This window comes from Eleutherodactylus coqui, chromosome 4 (genome assembly GCF_035609145.1).
Source record: "Eleutherodactylus coqui strain aEleCoq1 chromosome 4, aEleCoq1.hap1, whole genome shotgun sequence".
NCBI classification, from domain to species: domain Eukaryota; kingdom Metazoa; phylum Chordata; class Amphibia; order Anura; family Eleutherodactylidae; genus Eleutherodactylus; species Eleutherodactylus coqui.
The window spans coordinates 239,126,682-239,143,813 of record NC_089840.1 but is presented as its reverse complement, the minus strand read 5'-3'; the positions used below and the strand labels follow the sequence as shown (position 1 = coordinate 239,143,813).

At 40.4% G+C, this 17,132-nt stretch overlaps 1 protein-coding gene across 2 annotated transcripts in view; it reads right to left on the bottom strand.

The window, feature by feature from the left end:
- Positions 1–17,132, bottom strand: part of LOC136626146 (solute carrier family 2, facilitated glucose transporter member 9-like) — a 79,010-nt gene that overhangs the window by 39,869 nt on the left and 22,009 nt on the right. For both annotated transcript variants that reach the window (XM_066600950.1, XM_066600949.1), the window contains 3 exons: positions 16,773–16,897; positions 13,648–13,793; positions 9,954–10,086 (listed from right to left, as the gene is read on the bottom strand). In XM_066600950.1, coding sequence (XP_066457047.1) covers positions 9,954–10,086; positions 13,648–13,793; positions 16,773–16,897 — 404 coding nt within the window. The remainder of the gene's footprint in view (positions 1–9,953; positions 10,087–13,647; positions 13,794–16,772; positions 16,898–17,132) is intronic.

Sequence of the window (17,132 nt, the reverse complement as noted above, 5' to 3'; positions counted from 1 at the left end):
TAGGCAAGTAGTAGATATAGTCATCAAGTAGCTACCTCTGTATGCATAAGCCTAAGAACAGGAATATCTGAGAAAAATAATTTGGTTCTATAACTACAACCTTATTAACCACAATAAAAAATGGTCTGTTTACCATCTGTACCAAAAATAAAAACTGGCAGTCCTACCAGCGGTGAAGCTAAAAGCACCTGGGGCCCTGACAGATGGTAGACTTTATAGCTCCGAATCCTTACGGGAGTGCTATACAGCGATATCATGGCACAGTGCTCCCAATTTAGAAACTGCAAAATAGCCCAATCTGGAGCTTCCATGATTGCAAAGAGGAGAGAATAAAGCTTACTGACACACACTGCTCATGGGGAGACCCTCCGAATACTGGAGAGGTTATCACTAGAGTCACCACCACTGATGTACTTCTAAATTGTCTATTTTAGTTGTAGTCCTATGCAACTTTTTTGAATGGTATTTCTTAAAGGGGTTTTCCCAGGACTTAAAATTGCCTCACAACCACTCTGTCCTTCCTAGTTGCTGCTGACCAAGACATGTGACTACTGCAGCCAATTAATGGCCACTGTAGTGACCTTCTATACCCAGTGATTGGTTACAGCAGTCACCATCCTGGTCAACAGCAACCAAGAAGGATAGAGTGGCTATGAAGCAATTTTAGGTTGTGGGAAAACCACATCTGTCAGCACATTCAGCTGCTAAGGGCCGGTTGCACCAACATTGAATCGGAGATCATCAAGAGGTGATCTCTGATCAAGTAAAAAGATTGCCCCAGTGCGGTTTCGCTTGTGATCAGGGTTCAAATCTCGAATCAATCTGATCCTGAAATTTTAGTGGATCTAATTCATTGATCTAACTTCAACTTGCGAAATCCACGATGGCAAACTAGCCTGATTGCTTTGATAGGCTTTTCTTGGGTGGTGAAATTACACCCACGTTTGCAGCTGGTAGCAGACATGTTTTTACTACAGCTAGCTATGAATGTTGGAAAGATCACTATGAATGCTGGGAAGATCACCTGACTGCAGTAACCAATCACTGGGCACAATACATTTCTTCTAGGTTTAACCTTTGATCACAGATCAGTTGAACTTAGTTTCACCTATCTTAGATCAAAAAGTGTTAATGCAACACATTTTTCTTAACCCCTTAAGGACCAAGTGCAGTAAATATACAACACTTTGTCTTGGGCTTGATTCAATAGCAGAAGTACGGTGCAGTATTAAAGCTCCTGCAATCAAGCAGGAGAGGGTCGAGTCCTCAGCTGTGAGAGACAGCTGAGGACCTGGAGGAGAAGGGGGAAGCAGTTATTAACCGTTTCTGCTTTCTCCATTCCAAGCTACATAGCATTCAATTAGTGCTATGTGCTAAAGAGTGAAAGCAGAAGTGTTAGTTCTGCTATGTGATCCAGCGATCACGTGACTGCCGGGTGCCCACTGTCATTGCAGAGCTGCAGGGTCCTAGTAGACCCTGATCAGCTCTGCCAGTGATTAATATCACACTGGGGGGATGTTTTTTCCTGTAACTGGGGCTCCTATGGATACTGCTCCTAATGATGCCCCAGCTACAGGGGAAAAGCGTGAAATTAAAAAAAAGACAATGCGAATGACCCCGAGATGTCTTATATGACATGATGGGGGACATAGATAGTAAAACATAGTTACTGAAATAAGTAGGAAAAATTACAGAATTATATATATAGCCGTCACCATATGAGCCCTGTAATCCAAAACTATACTTATTATATATTAAAATGTCCGAAACAAAATGAGGAACCCATTTTTGTATAAATATACTCATTTTAAAAATAAGCTATAATTTTAAAAAATATCTTTTTTTAGCTGTTTACCCCTAATAAAACGGAAAAAAAAAGTCAGTGAATAAAGATATTAAAAAAATAGCCGTATATGTCACGGGAAAAAAAATACAGCAAAAATAATTTTGGTGGCTGAAGAAAAATAAATATGGCAGTAAAACCCCCACATTGGTAAAATACCTAAAAAGTGACTGGTCCTTTAGGACTAAAACGTCCTGGTCCTTAGGGGTTAAACCTAGTTCAACAGCTGATCGCAGTTTACCTGAACTGGGATCAACATGTGCCCTAAAACCGTAGCGCAGAAAATATGGTGGCATACATAACACGCTAAACATACCTCCAGTGTCACTCTGGCTGCAACAGTTACCTTATGTACATTAGGTCGGAACCATCTTATGGGTGGTCCATTACAAGAGAGTGGTACCGGGCTTTATGCATTATGCGATCCTCAACCTCTTCCCTTGGCTTTTGACTGATGGCTTAAATGTGATGCTATCGGCCAATCAAAAGTCAAGCGGAAGGGTTGAGGACTGCATATTGCAGAAATACCAGAACCACTTTCTTTTAATGAACCACCCATCGGGAAGTTCTAGCCTAATTTATATGTGGTATGGGAATCAAACACAGTTTTCAAGGTGAAAGTATGCCCTCCATATCAGGGCATTTACGCGTTACTATTTCGGTAGTCAAAAATGTAGTGACAGTTGTCCTTTATGTCCACTTTAAGCAAACTTCCAAATTTCAGTTGGATCATAATTCGAGTATTTCAGTAATAGATCTTAAAGGGGTCGTACAGGATAAGAAAAACATGACTGCATTTTTCCAAATCAGTTGACCTGCAGTACCAGACACGACCCATGGAGAGGTCAGCATAGCACATAGTCATACATAGCACAATCTCAACATTGGCTTCCAATTTGTATATGATTTTGAACACCATTTTCCCATATACTGCTTGATCATTGTCTCGAGAAGGAACATCAGACCATGCATCTCCCGATTTGGTTCTGTTCTAATGCAGTATTGTGTTTATTTCAGTCGCAAAGGGAAGATCATTATTTTGAAGAGCTTAAAGCAATAAATACTATTCTACATCACTCAGTGGCCAGAGCATTGTAAATTACAAAAGGAGGAAAAAAAGGGAAAAGTTCACGCAGTGAAAAATAGAGACAAATTGATTTTTGAGAAGGGCCAGCAAATTATTAGCGGTGGAAAAAGGAGAGCACAAAACCCCTCCCCTTCCCTTCGCCTCGTACTTTTGGACTAGTGATTATGAGTCATTTTAATAGCCAACAGTGTTGTCTCAATAGCAAATGATCATTACTTTGTGTGTGCTGGGCAATTCAACAAACGGACAGAGAGAAGAGTGAGAGTGAAGAGATTCACAGGTATCTTCTTTAACCTGGGGGAAGCAATGAATGTGACAGACAAGACTACAAGTGGTATCATCCATTCGTCTTCCTAAGAGCAAGAAAAAAGTATCAGCTATTCTACCACGATGGAAGTTCTGTCAACAGGAGAAGACGGCCGGTGCCCAGGTTGTAAGGTGAATGCTTCTTCTTGGTCAAGAAGGAAATGCATGGAGAAATTGTGAATGTTCAGAGTGAAGGTTTGACATCACGTGTACATCTGTGAATATTGTGGCTCGATTCTAATAAACCAGAAAAAGTTAGAAGTCAACTTTATATTAAACTAGCTGATATACCCGGCTTCGCCCGAGTTAATTTGGTTCTGGTGTTTATCTGGTGTTCACACGGAAAATCTTATGAAGTCGTGGTTACTTTAGAGATACTGAGAAAAAACATATGTTCACCATTTTGCATAGTTCTCTGCGTTACCCAGGAAACACCACGTGGAGGTAACCATGCGACGTTTCCTTCATATAAAATTACATCAAGAAGTGAGAGAATTAGATTACGTATGTAAAATTTGGACACTAATTCTTTTGCGCTTAGAATTGAATAATCGAGTTGGGACCCATTAACTTTTCATATTTATGACACAATCAATGCTTGTGTCAAATTTCATGTTTCTATGACATTGGGAAGTGAGAGATTTAGATTATGTACCTAAAATTTGGACGCTAATTCTTTTGCGCATAGAATTGAATAATGGAGTTGGGACCCATTAGCTTTTCCTATTTATGACATAATCAATGCTCGTGCCAAATTTCCCATTTCCATGACACTGGAAAGTGAGAAAATTACATTCCGCACGTAAAATTTGGACGCTAATTCTTTTGCGCATAGAATTGAATAATGGAGTTGGGACCCATTAGCTTTTCCTATTTATGACATAATCAATGCTCGTGCCAAATTTCCCGTTTCTATGACACCGGAAAGTGAGAAAATTACATTCCGTACGTAAAATTTAGACGCTAATTTTTTGCGCATAGAATTGAATAATGAAGTTGGGACCCATTAGCTTTTACTATTTATGACATAATCAATGCTCGTGCCAAATTTCCTGTTTCTATGACACCGGAAAGTGAGAAAATTACATTCCGCACGTAAAATTTCGACGCCAATTCTTTTGCGCTAGAATTGAATAATCGAGTTGGGACCCATTCGCTTTTCCTATTTATGACATAATCAATGCTCGTGCCAAATTTCCTGTTTCTATGACACCGGAAAGTGGGAAAATTACATTCCGCACGTAAAATTTGGACGCTAAATCTTTTGCGCATAGAATTGAATAATGGGGTTGGGACCCATTAGCTTTTCCTATTTATGACATAATCAATGCTCGTGCCAAATTTCCCATTTCTATGACACCGGAAAGTGAGCAAATTAGATTCCGCATGTAAAATTTCGACGCCAATTCTTTTGCGCTAGAATTGAATAATCAAGTTGGGACCCATTAACTTTTCCTATTTATGACATAATCAATGCTTGTGCCAAATTTCATGTTTCTATGACACCAGAAAGTGAGAAAATTAGATTCCGTACGTAAAATTTGGACGCTAATTCTTTTGCGCATAGAATTGAATAATCGAGTTGGGACCCATTAGCTTTTCCTATTTATGACATAATCAATGCTCGTGCCAAATTTCCCATTTCTATGACACCGGAAAGTGAGAAAATTACATTCTGCACGTAAAATTTCGACGCCAATTCTTTTGCGCTAGAATTTAATAATCGAGTTGGGACCCATTCGCTTTTCCTATTTATGACATAATCAATGCTCGTGCCAAATTTCACGTTTCTATGACACCGGAAAGTGAGAAAATTACATTCCGCACGTAAAATTTGGACGCTAATTCTTTTGCGCATAGAATTGAATAATCGAGTTGGGACCCATTCGCTTTTCCTTTTTATGACATAATCAATGCTCCTGCCAAATTTCCCGTTTCTATGACACCGGAAAGTGAGAAAATTACATTCCGCACGTAAAATTTGGACGCTAATTCTTTTGCGCATAGAATTGAATAATCGAGTTGGGACCCATTCGCTTTTCCTTTTTATGACATAATCAATGCTCCTGCCAAATTTCACGTTTCTATGACATTGGGAAGTGAGAGATTTAGATTATGTACGTAAAATTTTGACGCCAATTCTTTTGCGCATAGAATTGAATAATCGAGTTGGGACCCATTAACTTTTCCTATTTATGACATAATCAATGCTCCTGCCAAATTTCCCGTTTTTATGACACCGGAAAGTGGGAAAATTACATTCCGCACGTAAAATTTGGACGCTAAATCTTTTGCGCATAGAATTGAATAATGGAGTTGGGACCCATTAGCTTTTCCTATTTATGACATAATCAATGCTCGTGCCAGATTTCCCGTTTCTATGACACCGGAATGTGAGAAAATTAGATTCCGTACGTAAAATTTGGACGCTAATTCTTTTGCGCATAGAATTGAATAATCGAGTTGGGACCCATTAGCTTTTCCTATTTATGACATAATCAATGCTCGTGCCAAATTTCCCATTTCTATGACACCGGAAAGTGAGCAAATTAGATTCCGCATGTAAAATTTCGACGCCAATTCTTTTGCGCTAGAATTGAATAATCAAGTTGGGACCCATTAACTTTTCCTATTTATGACATAATCAATGCTTGTGCCAAATTTCATGTTTCTATGACACCAGAAAGTGAGAAAATTAGATTCCGTACGTAAAATTTGGACGCTAATTCTTTTGCGCATAGAATTGAATAATCGAGTTGGGACCCATTAGCTTTTCCTATTTATGACATAATCAATGCTCGTGCCAAATTTCCCATTTCTATGACACCGGAAAGTGAGAAAATTACATTCTGCACGTAAAATTTCGACGCCAATTCTTTTGCGCTAGAATTTAATAATCGAGTTGGGACCCATTCGCTTTTCCTATTTATGACATAATCAATGCTCGTGCCAAATTTCACGTTTCTATGACACCGGAAAGTGAGAAAATTACATTCCGCACGTAAAATTTGGACGCTAATTCTTTTGCGCATAGAATTGAATAATCGAGTTGGGACCCATTCGCTTTTCCTTTTTATGACATAATCAATGCTCCTGCCAAATTTCCCGTTTCTATGACACCGGAAAGTGAGAAAATTACATTCCGCACGTAAAATTTGGACGCTAATTCTTTTGCGCATAGAATTGAATAATCGAGTTGGGACCCATTCGCTTTTCCTTTTTATGACATAATCAATGCTCCTGCCAAATTTCACGTTTCTATGACATTGGGAAGTGAGAGATTTAGATTATGTACGTAAAATTTTGACGCCAATTCTTTTGCGCATAGAATTGAATAATCGAGTTGGGACCCATTAACTTTTCCTATTTATGACATAATCAATGCTCCTGCCAAATTTCCCGTTTTTATGACACCGGAAAGTGGGAAAATTACATTCCGCACGTAAAATTTGGACGCTAAATCTTTTGCGCATAGAATTGAATAATGGAGTTGGGACCCATTAGCTTTTCCTATTTATGACATAATCAATGCTCGTGCCAGATTTCCCGTTTCTATGACACCGGAATGTGAGAAAATTAGATTCCGTACGTAAAATTTGGACGCTAATTCTTTTGCGCATAGAATTGAATAATCGAGTTGGGACCCATTAGCTTTTCCTATTTATGACATAATCAATGCTCGTGCCAAATTTCCCATTTCTATGACACCGGAAAGTGAGCAAATTAGATTCCGCATGTAAAATTTCGACGCCAATTCTTTTGCGCTAGAATTGAATAATCAAGTTGGGACCCATTAACTTTTCCTATTTATGACATAATCAATGCTTGTGCCAAATTTCATGTTTCTATGACACCAGAAAGTGAGAAAATTAGATTCCGTACGTAAAATTTGGACGCTAATTCTTTTGCGCATAGAATTGAATAATCGAGTTGGGACCCATTAGCTTTTCCTATTTATGACATAATCAATGCTCGTGCCAAATTTCCCATTTCTATGACACCGGAAAGTGAGAAAATTACATTCTGCACGTAAAATTTCGACGCCAATTCTTTTGCGCTAGAATTTAATAATCGAGTTGGGACCCATTCGCTTTTCCTATTTATGACATAATCAATGCTCGTGCCAAATTTCACGTTTCTATGACACCGGAAAGTGAGAAAATTACATTCCGCACGTAAAATTTGGACGCTAATTCTTTTGCGCATAGAATTGAATAATCGAGTTGGGACCCATTCGCTTTTCCTTTTTATGACATAATCAATGCTCCTGCCAAATTTCCCGTTTCTATGACACCGGAAAGTGAGAAAATTACATTCCGCACGTAAAATTTGGACGCTAATTCTTTTGCGCATAGAATTGAATAATCGAGTTGGGACCCATTCGCTTTTCCTTTTTATGACATAATCAATGCTCCTGCCAAATTTCACGTTTCTATGACATTGGGAAGTGAGAGATTTAGATTATGTACGTAAAATTTTGACGCCAATTCTTTTGCGCATAGAATTGAATAATCGAGTTGGGACCCATTAACTTTTCCTATTTATGACATAATCAATGCTCCTGCCAAATTTCCCGTTTCTATGACATTGGGAAGTGAGTGATTTAGATTATGTACGTTAAATTTCGACGCCAATTCTTTTGCGCTAGAATTGAATAATCGAGTTGGGACCCAATTTCTTTTCCTATTTTGGAGATAATCTATGCTTCCGCCAAATTTCATGTTTCTACGACATTGGGAAGTTGGAGAACTTTTGGCGAGTCAGTCAGTGAGTCAGTCAGTGAGTCAGTGAGTCAGTCAGTGAGTCAGTGAGTCAGTCAGTGAGTCAGTCAGTGAGTCAGTGAGTCAGTCAGTGAGTCAGTGAGGGCTTTCAGCTTTATATATATAGATATATCTAATATGTTTTGAATCAGGAGAGATGTTAATCCAAGCAACTAACTAAACCGAGGAAGGGTGTTCATAGTCAACTGATGGGTTTAAAATGATCTCCCTTCCTCTGCACATGTTACAGAGCATGCCCACAACTGTCTCCCATAGACGTCAATGGCATGGCCACCCGTACCAACACATTTGTGTATCATTTATGGCAGAAACTGGAGTAAATTATAGCAGAAATGAATGCCAGATTGGATCTAATTTCTGATTAGGCACATGGAGGAGCTGAGATGTGCCCAATAGAGAGTTGTGCAACCCTTCATGTATTAGGCACATCATGCGCCAGAGGAAATATTAAGTCTGACATTTGGAATACCGGTTGTAATAAATTTCTTCAATGAGACTTTTGGAAAATTTTGTGTGTCTTTTATTCCGTTTCATGTCACTAAAAAAAATTAGCAATATTGTTTTCACACTGGCTACAGAGTAGAACAAGAGGCAGACACTTCCTGTTCTGTAGGGGTCACTTCTCAACAGTTACCTCCTTATCATCATATGCAGGATCACAATGAAAGGTAACCCCTCTTAGGGTGCTTTTAGACAGGACGATTGTTGGACACTTAAGATCTCCTGACAGTCGTCCCATGATTATTGCTCCATGATTATAATCATTTAGTGAATGGAGATGGAGTAGACCGAGGATCTCTTCTGACCACCCACCTCCATTCACAGTAAACAGGAAGTCATTCATTGATGAACGATTGCCTGTCTACATGGGCCGGTCATCATTTAATGAATGATGAACAATAAGCGAATGAATTATCGTTCGTCCTCCAATCCCTGGCAGTGTTTACACTGAAGGATCATCTTCAGTTTCACATAATCCAGAGGTAAATAGAACGATAATCGTTCTGTGTGAAATGGCCTTCATAAAGCCACAGAGAGATAATATAGGATTCACTGTTAATAACAGGTGATGGTCAAAGCTCACTCCTTCCTCTCCCTTCACAGTAACCTCTATGTAAGCCATAGAGCATGCCCACTATACTCTGTAATAGAAGTCAATGAGTTATTTTTGGACTGGGGCTTCTAATACCAAATGTTTGCTGTAATCAACTTCCTATATTCACAGCTCCAAGGCCCTTTTACATGGGCCAATTTTCAACCCGATGTAACAAGTGAGTGTCAATTGACAAAGCATTGTGATCAGTGCTCTTTTACATGGGCCAAGGATCGCTGGTATAGGGACAAACAATCGTTATTATGATCGTTTGCCCCCATAGAACCAACTATACATCTCCCTTGGAGATGTACAGCTGTCAATCAAACAGTGTTATACTTGCTAAAAAGCAACAATCAGCCAACGAATGAGTGTTTACTCACTTATTAACTGATTGTTGTTCCTTTACAAGGTCTGACTATTGGCCAAACATTTGATTGATCATTTGTGTCTGATAATTAGGTTGTGCAAAAGAGCCTTTAAAGCAGCAGCTCGGGACCAATTGGGAGCCTCCAGAATTATGTAAGAAAATAAATTTTTAAATAATACTGAAACATACTAATCTAATTATTAAGAAGACACATGAAGTGATACATTACCTTTAAGAAGAGGGAAGAAATGTCATACAAATTAGGGGTTTATAGAATCCTAGAATGATAGAGTTGAAAGGGACCTCCAGGGTCATTGGGTCCAACCCCCTGCTCAGTGCAGGATTCACTAAACCATGTATCTGTTTGAAGACTTCCATTGAAGGAGAATTCAGCACCTCCTGTGGCAACCTGTTCCACTTAATCAATCACCCTCACGTTCTTTCTGGTCTTTTTATAATATCTTGCTACTCACCAGCTATTGTACCATGAACATTGCTCTTGTCAATAAGTAAGTATCGGGGACTTTCCGGAAAAAAAGGCAACATGGAGATCTGAATAAATGTAGGCACCACTACTATGGCAAGAAATAGAGGCCAAGTCTCGTCCTGTTAACATAGAACAGATTGAAATGGAATGAGAATGGTGTGAAAGTATGTACTTATTCATGTACAGTATAACAACATACGTATACATTCTTCATAATGCAACCCAGAACATGGCATCTAATTTCCCAATAACTATGGCTCCTGCAGTTACAACCCAACCATGCCATGAGCAATGGGTAATAAGCTGATGTCCTGACCTAGACTAAATAAAGTTAGTATTTAAAAAAAGGTTTACACTGAGCTCTATTCTAACTCCTCATCATCTTGTTGTCAGTGAACAAGCATTCACCTAACCTTTCTTAGTTTGACAAATTTGACAAAAATAAGGAAAAGGACTATGCAAAGCCTTAGGGTCCTCCATGAAAGGTCATTGTGAATCTAGGACTTTGCCAATGGATTCTACCACTTCCATGGATGAACAGTCCTTAAAAGGCACCCATCCGATCCTATGAACTCCATAATCTAGGTTTTATGAGCTCATAGAAAGGGGGCTGCTGAGCCTAGTAGATTGATTTATACACTAACCTGCCTCCTCTTTCCCTCACTGTCAGCCCACAAAGTCACTGCTCGTTCCATTAAATAGACAGACAGAGGACATTGGGTGCATGCACACGCAATGAAGAGAGGAGCCCATTCAATAGACCAAGCCACGACTTTGCAGGATCGTAGGACCTGATGAGTACCCTTAAAACGGGTTGTTTCATAGAAGCCCCAGCCACTGCAGAAGAAATATAGCACTACATGTTGACCATTCAAGTGAATATATGCATGTGCACCAGTCTGTCAGAGTGGTAGCTTTTGTCACATGGTTAGGGTGTCTAGTCTATGATGTCCATATACAAAGCATGGTGTATGGACAAGCATTACTATTGTGAGACGACCGTATTAAGAATTTTTTTTTTTCTCCAGAATTAAAATTACTTCTAAAGATGGACACCCACTGGCGTTTTATTCTATCTTGCGCTGCGAGAGCAAGTGTAAACACTCGCCTCGCAGCGCAAGAAAAATGCTGGAACATCGCCAGTGTTTCCAATAGGGCCAGCGGCAGCAGCGCTGGCCTTACTGAAAACATAGGGAAAATACCGCGTACTTCTGCCACAACTGTCACAGCTGTGGCAGTGGTGCAGCATGGTATCCCATTGCTTTCAATGGGGTCGGCGCTGCTGCCGGCCCCATTGAAAGCAGTGGTTTATGGCAACCCATGCATTATGATTTTCAGGGAAGGGCTTGAAATATAAGCCCTTCTCTGAAAATCATCATTAACTGGTTGAAAAAAGAAAAAAAAAATTACTCACCTCTCCGCCGCTCAGGAGCGTCCTCCGGCTGGCTCCCCTGCACTGTTGTCCAGCACTGTCAGTAGGCGGGGATTTAAAACCCCCCACCTCCTGAAAGGGCTGTGCTGATTGGCTGAACACTCAGCCAATTACAGCCAGTGCTTAGCCATTCATTCATGAATAGCAGTTCAGGGGAGCCAGCCGGAGGACGCGTCTGAGCGACGGAGAGGTGAGTAAATTTTTTTTCTTTTTTTAACCAGTTAATGATGATTTTCAGGAAAGGGCTTATATTTCAAGCCCTTCCCCTAAAATCATGCTGCGGGGGTTGCCACAAACCACTGCTTTCAATGGGACCGGCAGCAACGCCGCCCCCATTGAAAGCAATGGGATAGCATGCTGCACTTTTGCCACAGCTGCCACAGCTGTGACAGCTGCGGTAGAAGTCCCTGATATTCTCCCTATGTTTAAAATGGGGCTAGCACTGCTGCCGCTGGCCCTATTGAAAACACTGGCGATATCCCGGCGTCTTTCTTGCGCTGCGAGGCGAGTGTTTACACTTGCTCTCGCAGCGCAAGAGAGAATAAAACGCCAGTGGGTGTGAGCCCTAATTGTGGGGAAATTTCAGCATTTCAGTGATAAGAGAATTGGCATTTTAGAAAGATGAGATTGCTACAGTGAATGCACTTGTTCCCACTCATCCTCCATGATGTACGAACCAAGTACTCTTTATGGGTGGTTTCACCCACACCATTTGTTTGATAAAAATTCTGTTTTTTTTACCCAAAGCCAGAAGTGAACTCAATGGGAAAGGGAAATATACTCTTCAACATTGAAATTGCAACAAGAAAGACAAGCCATAAGGTTATGCAAATTGATGGTGTCGCTAGATCTGCAAGTGATCAAATTCTCAAGCTAGTAGCTCCAATCTGTAGCATGTGTGAGGGGCTTCAATGGTGTAAAAGCTAGGTTGAAAGCAAATGTTTGTGGTATCATTATGTGGTGCCTCTTGTATGTCAATGTGCAGTTATCGCTACTTGTTGCATACTGAGAGGGACAGAATCCTTCAACTGGGAGATATTGGTTTATCACTCCGGCAGATTGGTCCGCACGGAGGCCAAAATGTCAGCACTGTTCAACATGGCATGTCCCAGTGGTTAGAACAACAATCTCAAATGACAACCAGAGGTGCACAGAGGTGACCTCTGCTCTGATAGATCATCAGATTGGAAGAATGGTGCATTGAGTTATCCATTCTGTACTGCGAGTGAAATTGAACGTGACATCCCAAGCCTAGGGCATTGAACAGTGTCTACACAAAGCATCAGAAGATTGGGTTACGACAACATTGGGTTACGAGCCATATATCCAGCAGCAGGTATTTCCATTGACCTAACATCACCGCCCTCAAAACCTTTCATAGTACAGAGCAAGACAGCAATGGAGGCTGGAATGGATGTCTGTCCTCTTCAGCAATGAGTCGCGCTTTTGCTTTGGATGCAATGATAGCCAGAAATTGGTCTGGAAACCATGTGGATAATGCTATGAAGAAGCCTTCATCAGAGGATGTCACACCGGTCATTTGCCCAAGATTATGGTGTGGGGTGGCATAATGCATGGTAGCTGGACCTCTCTACCTGTCTTCATTCTAGTTGCACTAACAGCTCAGTACATTGATTACATTGACTAGGTCATGGTACCAGTGTTATGGCCATTTCTCTGAAGTGTCCCAGGAGCCATTTTTTACCATGAAAACGCCAAAATATGCTACCATGGCCTGCAGTCTTTGGACTTCTCTTTCATCAAGCACATCTGGGACATCATTGTTCGTCAATTGCAAAGGGAACTGCCAGCAGCGCATCTTGATTATTTGTGTGCCCAAGTGCATTCAGCGTGGCAGAACATTCCTCAGACAACCATTAATAACCTCATTGATAGCATGCCAAGGCATATATTTCTGCCTGTGACGCTCATACTTGATTCTGAATGAATAGAGATATTTTGAATATGTTGTTTCCATTGCTTTATCATTGGCATCACTAAATGTCTATCAATCCTGTGATTTCCATAATGCCACGACTTTGCCTTCTTGGTGTTGCAATTTCAGTGTTGAATGTATAAAGGAGGGCCTTATAGTCTTTCCTGATGGATCCACTTATGACTTTGACTCAAAAAACAGCATGAAAAACCGCAATGGTGTTTTCGTCATAAATTGCACATGAAATTACAAGGTCAGGTAAAAAACGGTATACAATCCCTAACAAAGCCCAACCATACATACAATACTGACCTGCCCCAGTACTTCCGGAAGGCCAAGTACCTGTGCGGTAAACACTCCAAGGCAAATGAAAATGCTTGGCATTAAGCCCACGAAGCCACGCAAATTCTTTGGAGAAATTTCTCCCAAATACATGGGAACCACACTGAGGGAAATACCTGAAGTAAGATCCATAAACTAAGTGAGATGAATAAATCATTGTGCAAAATGATAAATATATTCCAAAAGTTCATAGCCCATACAGTGTATGTCTTCTAATAAAGAATAGGCTAGGACGCAGTGTGGCTGCATCCTAAAACAAATTTGCATATGTTATATTATGATTAGAAAATATTCAATAGGGATTAGCACATTTTTTGAAAAGTTTGGTTTCGGCCAATTCAGGGAACTTCTGCTAAAGTTTTGGTTCAGTCCGAATTAGTTTAACCCGAACTCAAAGGTCACCAAAGCCCCCAAAACTGGTGTGGAACACTGTAAAAAAAGCCCTGCATAACACTCTGAGAGTCTTGTACTGGGCTTTAATGCTTTAAACAGTGTTATACGCAAGTGTTCAGGACTAGTGTTGAGCGAACCCAACCAGTAGAACCCTGCTCCAGGTAGAACTTTGCTAAAAGCTTTGTTCGGGTTCATGCTGAACTGAACTTTTAGCAAAGCTCAACCAGATACAGGGTTCTACTGGTTCAATTCACTCAATACTAGTATTCAAGCATTTTTCATGTTTTGGGGTTTTTTTTGTATGACAAGAAAGAATCGGATGATTTTTTTATCATTTCACTGATCAAAAATAACTGCATAGACTTTTTGAAGGTCTACAGCTTCAGTGCATATGAATACATGTCACAGTACTCATATGTGCACACTACGTTTAGGCGACAGTCACACTGCAAAATATCAAGGCAACAATTATGACAAAAAAGTCCCACAATCCAACAGTGTATCCTATGTAGTTTGGAAACTTGTTTTGCATCTTTGCATCATTGTTATCATAAGAATGATTGAGTGCAGGGGACTGTGAAGGATTGTATACACCAATAGTTTCTATTTGGCTTGGCTAGTCAAGGTGTTTCAGTTACAATAGGTTGGTTTGAAAGGCAACACCAGATGTATGGCCAGATGCCTATATACCATTTCTTTAAGCCCAAGTTATCCCAATAAGCATTGCATGGCTTATAGAATTCTCTATTCCCTCATGGAGCACTACACAAGAAGGAACAGTATTCCCTAAGACCCTTGTTGATGGAATCTTACCCAGCCACTCAGAACCCTATCTTGCACTGATGAGGGACAAGAACCCTGAAACAGTTTTTGGTAGATAGGTGACTTTCTTAAACAGAGAATTTTATTGGGTTTTCAAATCTTAAAATAATCGACAAAGCACAAAGTCAGCAATTTATAGATACCATATTAAAAGGGGGGAAGGGGGTGAGTTCGGTGGGACAGGGTGGGAGGTTATGCCAGATTTCCCATTTTAGGAGGAATCATGACTTGGCATATATCACTTCTAGTCTCTTATTACATCATTGAGGCCTAGTGGTCGGGGGTTTATTTAGAGGTAAGACCCAAGGGCATGTCTTAGTTTGGTAGTTGTCCCTGTTCTTTTAACCAGTCTAACCCAGGGTTCCTAATTCTTCTTAAACTGCCTTGTTCTGTCCTGCTGATGTGCAGTTAATTCCTCATAGGAAAAGTTCAATGCTAGTGTTTCTTTCAGTTCCTCAATTTTGGGAATCGATAGGGTCTTCCACTTTTTGGTAATCAGGAGTCTTGCAGCATGATAGACATGGCACATGATGACCCTTTGAGCAGACTTTCTATAGTTAGTAGAAGTAGTGTTAATTCAGGGTTAAACTGAATATTGGCTATGTGGAGTTTGGAGAGTAGAAGGTAAACTTGCTGCTAATAACCAGACAACATGGGACACGACCAGAATATAGGGAGGAGAAACTCCACTCCTCCGAATCCCCTCCAACAGCCAGGGGAAAGATTTTTCCCCATCTGAGATAGACGCAAAGATGTGCAATACTACCTGCTGAGTAATTTTTGAAATTGTTCCCAATGGGATGCAGAGGCTGTCGATTTGTAGGCCCACTTTAATGCCTTACTCCACTCTGTGGGGGGAGGGGGGACACTTTCATGGGATCTTTTTCCAAGTTCAGGAACTGTATTGTTTTTTTTTTAAGATTGTTTGTATCTGTGAGGAGATGATGCTCAATTAGGTTGCAGGAGCTCCCATGACAGTTCTGGTATGGCCGGAAGTTTTAGTGTTCGTTTTTAGTTAATGGCTGATTTCAATGTATGTATAAAATTCTGAGTCTGGAATGCCATAACTATCTCACAGGTGGGAAGAGGGGACAATACGGTTTCCCTTATGGATATCTATTAGCGTCATCTCATCTCCTCTAGGCTAGGAAAGGTTGGGAATTAGTGAAGCCAGACTATGTAGGGGGAGCGGTAGGTAGGTCCTTACTGCTGCAGATGTGCTCGGTGAATTGCAGACAGTAGGTGTCTTTTTCTTATGAAGATGATTCTGGTTTGCCCTGTAGCCCTACTCATGTTGCAACAGGTCAGAATACGGTCAGGACAGCGCCTCTGTTGATTGTAGCCGGGAGCTTGGCAAGTTAACCTATATCGGTTTATTGCGTAAAGGCCGAAGAGTGTGGTTTGGTTCAATATTTTCATGTAAAAAGTTTTTAAATAAGACCAGGACTCAGAGAAACCTATAAGTCCAGTTCCTGCCACCCATGTCTAGTGACTCACAACATTTATTGTACAGTATATAGTGCTGGCAGTGATTGGGTATGGGAAAAAGGACTCACAGGCTTTAGCTATGTGTAAGATGGGGAAGCCGGACTCACAGAATCTCCCTTTGTGGGAAAGGAAGACTCTAGGTCTCTCTGTCTCTGAGTTCTGGCAGCATCTAAACAACTTTTTACATAAAAACCTTAAACTAAATCATAGAAAACTGTATATCCACAAGCTGAGAATCTCCCCCTCTATTGTACGCTGACCTCAGAAAGGAAATCTGACAGAGAGAATTTAACAGCAAATACAATATATTTGTGAAGAGCAGAGAGTTCAAAATACAAAGGATATTTTTACACCTTTGTCAATAAGCTGTAGAGGTACTTTTCCACACTTACCTGAGTGAATGCCAACGATAAACCTTCCAATAATCACCATTTCAGGGGACCCCAATAAACGACTGGATCCCATCAAGGCACCAGCTATGAAAACCAGTGGGGAGCTTTTTATTACTGTTCCTTTTCTGCAGAACATAAGTAAGAAGTTTGGACATTGGGGAAAAAATATATAGTTGGGGGTCCTTTAAAAAAATAATAAAATCACAGTTTACTATACTAAGCAAGGATTAACTAAGGGTCCATTGACATGGAATGACTATTGAGCACTTAAGTGCCTAAGAGTTATTCCCAATGATTACTGCTCCTGTGCTTCACATAGGAACAATGACCGAAGGTGGAGGTGGAGCGTGCCAAGGATCT